This window comes from Falco naumanni, chromosome 8 (genome assembly GCF_017639655.2).
Source record: "Falco naumanni isolate bFalNau1 chromosome 8, bFalNau1.pat, whole genome shotgun sequence".
Taxonomy (NCBI): Eukaryota; Metazoa; Chordata; class Aves; order Falconiformes; family Falconidae; genus Falco; species Falco naumanni.
The window spans coordinates 50,897,990-50,905,030 of NC_054061.1; the positions used below are offsets into that span (position 1 = coordinate 50,897,990).

Here is a 7,041-nt window from a genome sequence, read left to right on the forward strand (position 1 = left end):
ACGACGGTATAGGGAATGTTACCGTACCCTTGTAACACTGAAAAGCTTCCCGAACTTTGCCATTAACTTAGCATTTATTGCGCCGATCCTCCCCGAGGTCCCTGATATCCCGCCTGTTGTGCGCCCTACGCTAGAGCAGCTAACCCGCGAGGAACTACCTCGCAGTGCTTTCTTGCGGAGGGATATATGTTTGTGCGAAGTAGCGGAGGGATACCAGCTGCTATATAAGGAGGGCGCAGGGAACGCTGAGCCTCTTTTTGCGGCGGTCGGGCGTAGGGTGTGGGTTGCAGCGTGTGTGCCGCGCCGCTGCCGTCATGGGCTTCGGGGACCTTAAGTCCGCCGCCGGCCTCCGGGTCCTCAATGATTTCCTGGCTGACAGGAGCTATATCGAGGGGTGAGAGGAGGCTGGGGGAGTGCTGGGGCTCGGGGACGTGAGCCTGGCCAGGCCGCGGTGAGGCCCGCTGGCCTAACGGGAGCCAGCGCGGGGGGGCAGGGCGGGGGCCGTGCCGGCGCGGCGGGGCCTTCACACACGCGTGTGTTTCCACCCCGGCAGCGGCTGCCGTTAGAGCCGCTATGGGAGGCGTAGTGCCGGAGCTGGCCGAGCATGCGGGCCGCTACAGCGCGCCCGCGGTGCCCAGCCCGCTTGGCTTCCCGCACTTTGTGCGGTGCCCGCTGCTGGGCCTAGCAGCAGCCTGGCGGGCGCACCGAGCTGCTGCTGCGGCGCTGTCGTCTCTGTGCTCGGCGGCGGCTGCTTCACATCTTCCTGCGTGCACCGAGGAAGGGGGCTAACTTCGGCTTGTTCTTCGCAGGTACGTCCCTTCTCAGGCTGATATAGCAGTCTTTGAAGCAATCGCGGCCCCACCTCCTGCAGACTTGTTTCATGCTCTTCGGTGGTACAATCATATTAAGTCGTACGAAAAGCAAAAGGCAAGGTATGGTTAAACTGCTGCAATATATGAGCGAACTGGCCTACAAAGTGTTGTGTTTGTCTCTTGGAGTTTGAACACCGTTTTTCACTGGTGCCACGTCATTTTTTGTGTTGCTGTTGGAACAGGAACAGCTGCAGAAACAGCCGACCTCTTCTGTCAGTGCATTACACTTTTCACTTAGAATTTAGGCAACCTGATTCTGTCTCTGTTAAGTTGCTGACATTTCTGCTAAAGCTTGTAAGAAAAACCTTAATTTTGTTGCTGCCATTTACACATACCTGCTGAAAGCTGGAAGTTACCTATCAGTAATCAACCCCATAGAGGTAGCACCAAAATGGATTAATAAGCATTACAGAGATCTTTAAAGGTAAATATAATAAATAAAGATAATAGTTAAGGGAAGTGGTTCTTTCAGGTTTTTAGTCCTGGAGGATAAAACAAAATTATTTGCAATGCAGAAGCACATATAAAGAAGGGGACATAGGAAAGCAAATGTTATCTTTTTTTCTTTTGTAGCGATTTTAATGTTCATGAAAGGTGCTGTATTGACATCAGACACTGAGACTGCAGGCCTCTCTAAAAAGGTGCGGTGTATGTAGGCAGTGTCAGTATTGCTACACTGCTTCCTCTGTATGCCTCTGCCCTTTTTGGAGGGAACTCTTATGAAGCTGGGTGGCTCAGTCAGCAGTCCATTTCTGAAGCTCTTGCAATGCTGAAGGGGACTGAGATTATAAAGTTGCTTCATGAAGTCCACTCTGTTGAAACTACTTGCAGTTCCTGAAAACTAAAGCTAGTTTTACGACTTGTAGCAGCAGTTCACAGTAACAATAGAAGTATGAGCATATCCTAAGACTACAGAACTATATGAGCTATAAGAGAAGATTAAGTTGGGGGTTTTGGTCCCTTGCCTGCTGTTGTGAGCTAGCTTTCAGAATAAAACATTCGCTGAAACTTGTGAAGTCAGAAGAGGATCTGTTACCTTGCAACAACATGTTTTCTGCCACTGTTAGTTTCTAAAGAAATGGAAATACTTTTAGGGAAACATGAACAAGCAGTTGATAACTATTTCTACACAGAATATATTGCAGATAAATTATTCTAATAAGAAAGCTTTTTCTATCCATATACTTGGGTGGAGCAGCAACGTTGGGCAGGATCACAGCTTAGGTGAACAGTCTTTGAATATGGAATATGTTTTTTGTCTCAATGAGCATGTCAGGAATATTGAGGGGGTTGTCTTTGGAGAGGTTCTGCTTTCAAGTAGCAGAATTGGATTATTTTTTCAGCGCAGCATTTTCACTGTAAATACAGTTGTAGGTTCATTGACAAATCAGCAGTGTTTGCTTCGATAATTTGAGTAGGTTCCTAATACCTGCTTTTTTTCTTCAGCTTGCCAGGAGTAAAGAAGGCTTTGGGGAAATACGGTCCTGCTGATGTTGAGGACACAACAGGTGCAGCCACAGAAAGCAAAGATGATGATGACATTGATCTTTTTGGATCTGATGATGAGGAGGTACTTGTGATTTTTTTTCTATTATATTTGGATTTTTAGAAATACCCAGATACGTGGGGTTTTGCCTTCACTACTTTGTTACTTAAATTTGTGATCTTGATACCAGATCTTACTTGAAATTCTCAAATTCAGCTGTCTTTGCAGAACAGAAAAGCTTGGAAGGTAAAAACTCAAGAGTCAGAAGGGAATGTGTTGCAATGGGATAATCTGTCTACTTTGACTGGTTAGCATGATGAATAAAACAAAAAATCACCATCTTTCGGCTGACAGTTGTGATGATTTGTTTTTGCCTGAGTGGATGCCAGTCAATTTGTTAATACCTTAAAAGAGGTGTGGGTTTGGTGGCTTTCCGTAACTTTAAACTTCTCTTTCAGGAAAGTGAAGAAGCAAAGAAACTGAGGGAAGAACGTCTGGCCCAATATGAATCAAAGAAGTCCAAAAGTAATGTCTACCAGGAACTTTTTTAAATCTAAGTGTAATAGCTAAGCTTGACTTGAACGAGACAGGAGTAATTAGTTTTGCTTGAATTGCCTGTGAGCTTAGGCTTTCCCATAGCAGGAGGGAACCTTAACATAGTTTTTGTCCTGCTTAATACTTGTTTTACCCAGAGGTTGAGCTTTCTGTATAAATGGAGATGACCTCTGGATTTTCTTTGTAGGGAAGAGGCTGTGATAGGCAAGTCCCTCCACAGCTACTGGTCTGGAACTGTTGAGAACCGTAACAGTTGCAGTATTCCCTCTGTGGAAGATAAACTGTTACATGGCAGTAAGCTCCTTCTCAGATCCTCTGTAAAGGACTCCCTATGTAACAAACAATGTCCCCTTCTGAATCTGTTTTCTTGGGAGTCTTTCTCAGGAAAAACCTGTATCTAAATTTTGAACATTGGGATATGCATAGCTGAAAAAATACTTTTGAAATGTGTGTTGATACAAAAGGCTTGTCACAGCTATGTGAAAAGGTTCTTATTCATGAAACCAGAAAAGTTCTTTTTGTGAAGCTAGTTTGCAGCTTCACATAATGGGAATTTTCAAAAATCTCTAGTTTTTAATGGTGATGTTCTTCCTCCAGAGCCAGCTGTGGTTGCCAAATCATCGATCTTGCTTGATGTGAAACCTTGGGATGATGAGACAGACATGGCCAAACTGGAGGAGTGTGTTCGAAGCATTCAAGCAGATGGCTTGGTCTGGGGATCTTGTAAGTAGGAGAAAAATTCAAAGCGGGGACGGGGAGATAGTGTGGTCCCTTACCATGGTGTATGAATGGGTAGACCTGTGGTCACTGTGCGCTGATTTGTGGAAACGCAGGCAGCTAAAACAGCGCAGGAACTACAATACTGCAGTACTTCAGTATCCTGACGTTGTCAGAAAGGTGTGTGAGTGCAGCAGCGAGGTTTAGATGCAAATACAGGTTTTAAAAGCTTAAAACTTTGGTTCTGCTATCCTGCATCTCCCTGTACAGTTCCTGATGCAGCGAGCAAACGCCCACATCACTGGTTTGGAGGGCGGGGGGGGAAATCCCTTGAAAAGAAATTCTTCCAGGCACCTTGTAATGAATGCTGTGGTGTTGGTTAGGCGGCCTGTAATAGAGAATAAATTAAGTTTTCATGTATTCCAGCAAACAACTTTGGTCTGTTCAGTCTGTAGAATTTTTAAGAGATTCCACAATCAAGGAGTAGTAAATGCTTTTTTTCTCTCTCTTTTTTTTTTTTTTTTTTTTTTTAGCCAAGCTAGTACCGGTTGGGTATGGTATCAAAAAGCTTCAGATTCAGTGTGTTGTTGAAGATGATAAAGTTGGAACAGATATGCTGGAAGAGAGAATAACAGCATTTGAAGATTATGTACAATCAATGGATGTAGCTGCTTTCAATAAGATTTAAACCTTGATATATCTAGAATAAATGTAATAGCAAAAATTGTGCTGTGTCTGATTGATTCAAGATTACAGTGTAATCCAACTCATAAATGTAAAATTTGGTTGATGGGTAAAGTAGAAGGTAAAACTTAATTTCAGGGTTGCTCCAGCACTTACTGTAGTACCCAAGAGCATGAGGAAATAGAAAATTTACATTTACCATCAATCCAGATTTAATATTTACATGGCTTTAAAAATCTGAAATGCTCTTTGCTCCATTAGAAACGTCTGTAATTCCTCTAGAAGGAGGGATGGCTTTAAGGGAAAAGCACAGGGCTCGGGCAAAGCACAAAAATCTATATTTTTTTTTTTTAGCAGATAAACAGTAGTGTAAGTTCCTTCTAAGAGGGGGTGGTGACTAACCAAATAGGCTGTGGCTTTAAATTGGCTTCACTAGGGAGTGGAAATGAAGATCAGTGAGGAGCAGCTCAGTGCACTGGAGATGAGGAAACCTTGTGAGACACTTGACTGGACCTGAGACTACTGTGGTAACTTCTCATCTGTTGTGTGGACACTTCACCCAAGGTGTGAAAACTTCTGCAGTGGAATTACTTAAAATTCCACATCTATTCTGGGCCTTCTTAATTAGTACAGTGAATAAGTGTTGATAAAAGCTCTGGCTTTTGCACACTCCAAGGTGCCTGTGCATCTTGTGCCTCCGGTGGCCCGGGCAGGTGTGGCGGGGCTGGGGCATGGGGCTCTGTTCCTCGAGAGGCGACCAGGGGGCAGCGTGTGCCTTCCACGGGGACCGCGGCACCGGTGTCTGACCCGCGGTGTGGCAGTGCTGGCATTTGTAGCCTGCCGTGACCGCAGCCCTCGGCTAACGCAGATGGGTAATTCACTTCATAAACTTGCAAGTATGCACCAGGCTATAACAACAACAGAAACAGGTGTTCAATTAAAATGCAAAGAGAAAGTAGCCTAATTAACACCGGTCTGAGTTGCTTACTTGGCTCCAGACTGGTTTCTACATGGATGTTGACATTTTTTTTAAAGATTGAAGAACCTGTCTGAACTAAATTGTTTTCTAAAAACTACCCACAGGAATGATATAAATGCAAAAACTGTCAGTTGTGAATCTTCTAGACAAATTCACATTTCTAGGCCTTCTGTTGGACTGAGGTAAAGAATTTATTGTGACCATGAACAGGAAGCCTTTTATGTGCCACGTTGAGGTCACAGAGATGAAGATGCTCAGTGCAGAAGCCTGACGGCAGTAGCTAAAATAACTCTTTTTGTTCTTTTTTTTCACAGAGCATCTCTGGTTATCTGGCACAGCAGGTCCTGTTTGTTTAAAGGTCTGCCAACTTCAGCTTATGTAAGAGTTTTGTTTTATAATTTGTCTCAAAAAAATCTGCCTGCTAGAGGTTTAAAGCATGATTAAAGAATTGAGAATAAGTATAATTACAGGCTTCGTTCCTACCTTCCTTCCATAAACTTAACTCCTAAAACACTGGCTTTATTCTGTGTGTAATTAGAGCACAGTACCCTTTCTGTGGCAATTCTCTAGCTGTTGCTTCCAATAAATCATGTAGCTTAGGCTTAGGAATTCTGCAATGGTGTTGCTAAAAGCAAAAAATTGGCAAACGTTGCATCAGGAAAAAATGTGTCACAAAAATGTAGTTCTTATTATCCTTGACCATCATGTTTCTGACCCCCACTCAACGTGCTTCTTACCTGTAAACTCTTTCCTTGACTTTGAAATTAAAGCTCTAAGTGGATAAAATGGCTTGATTTATAGACTGTAACTTTGTTAAAATACAGCAGGATGAACCATCCATCTGACCTGCCAGACTGGATTTTTGTGTGTGTGTTTTTCATTTATTCTAAGCATACATGTACAAACTCTTCAGTTGGGATTTCTTTTGTCCAGTTTCCCCACCGTGCCCCCCCCCCCCCCCAGTGTTAGAAGGAAACTTGCTGCACAGGAACAAGCAAAAAAAAAACTAGAGAGCAGTCTTCCCAGTTATGAAATAGATAGGCATGTGGGCAAGAGAATTCCACAGAATCCATATTTATCTATATTAGGGGCTTTTGTGTAGTATTTGGGTATGTGCTGGTATAGTGCTGTGTCACTGTGCCTGTGAAAACTTAGCATCTTAAATGAGATGCTTCTATCCCAAGTGCACCCCATAACAGAAGGATTATCAGAAAGTTCCGTAACTTAGATATGTGACATACAGGAATACTGGGAAAACAGTTTCAACAAAATTATCAGTTACAAACCAATCCACATAGCAACCTTCAGACCCTTCCAGAAGCAGGTGAGAGTAAGTAACTAGAACCCATCCATTATGAAATGTGTCAATAGCTATTATTCCTGAATGAGTGGTTGATCATAGAGCTATTACCTGTGAAGTGTTTTGAGATAGATCCCCTTTTTCTGGCTTTTTTTCCATTGTGGTAGGTTGAACGAGCATTCCTCGGTCTAAGCAGCGTAGAACTGTTGGTATTGTTTTGGACACTCTTTGGAAACAGAAACTTGGTGTGTTATCTGTTTTCTTTAGGTAACTTCTGTTATTCTTGCAGAAATGATCTGGAAATAATTCTGTAACTGATGATGTTGTGAATGAGATGGTTACATTGCAAAATTGTTGATCTAATTAATTCCACAGACCAGGGCTGACTTTAGCCTTGTTCAATTCTATTCTGTATCTCTGTTGTCTACTTTAGGGGAGGCTTTCTAGT

At 43.1% G+C, this 7,041-nt stretch overlaps 1 protein-coding gene and 2 non-coding genes across 4 annotated transcripts; all 3 read left to right on the top strand.

The window, feature by feature from the left end:
- The first annotated feature begins 199 nt into the window (after positions 1-199).
- Positions 200-4,354, top strand: EEF1B2 (eukaryotic translation elongation factor 1 beta 2). 2 transcript variants are annotated; one of them, XM_040603073.1, is made up of 6 exons: positions 200-394; positions 810-932; positions 2,319-2,442; positions 2,817-2,883; positions 3,511-3,636; positions 4,164-4,354. In XM_040603073.1, the coding sequence occupies exons 1-6, from the start codon at positions 315-317 to the stop codon at positions 4,316-4,318; spliced, it is 675 nt and encodes a 224-aa protein (XP_040459007.1). In that variant the 5' UTR covers positions 200-314; the 3' UTR covers positions 4,319-4,354. The 2 variants fall into 2 exon arrangements, with proteins under 2 accessions (XP_040459007.1, XP_040459008.1); XM_040603074.1 differs by lacking the exon at positions 810-932 and having other exon boundaries at positions 246-394.
- Positions 2,663-2,747, top strand: LOC121093259. The gene has a single exon (XR_005829545.1). It is a non-coding gene; the product is annotated as a small nucleolar RNA SNORD51 (small nucleolar RNA).
- Positions 3,126-3,259, top strand: LOC121093260. Its single transcript, XR_005829546.1, has one exon. It is a non-coding gene; the product is annotated as a small nucleolar RNA SNORA41 (small nucleolar RNA).
- Positions 4,355-7,041: the final 2,687 nt, after the last annotated feature.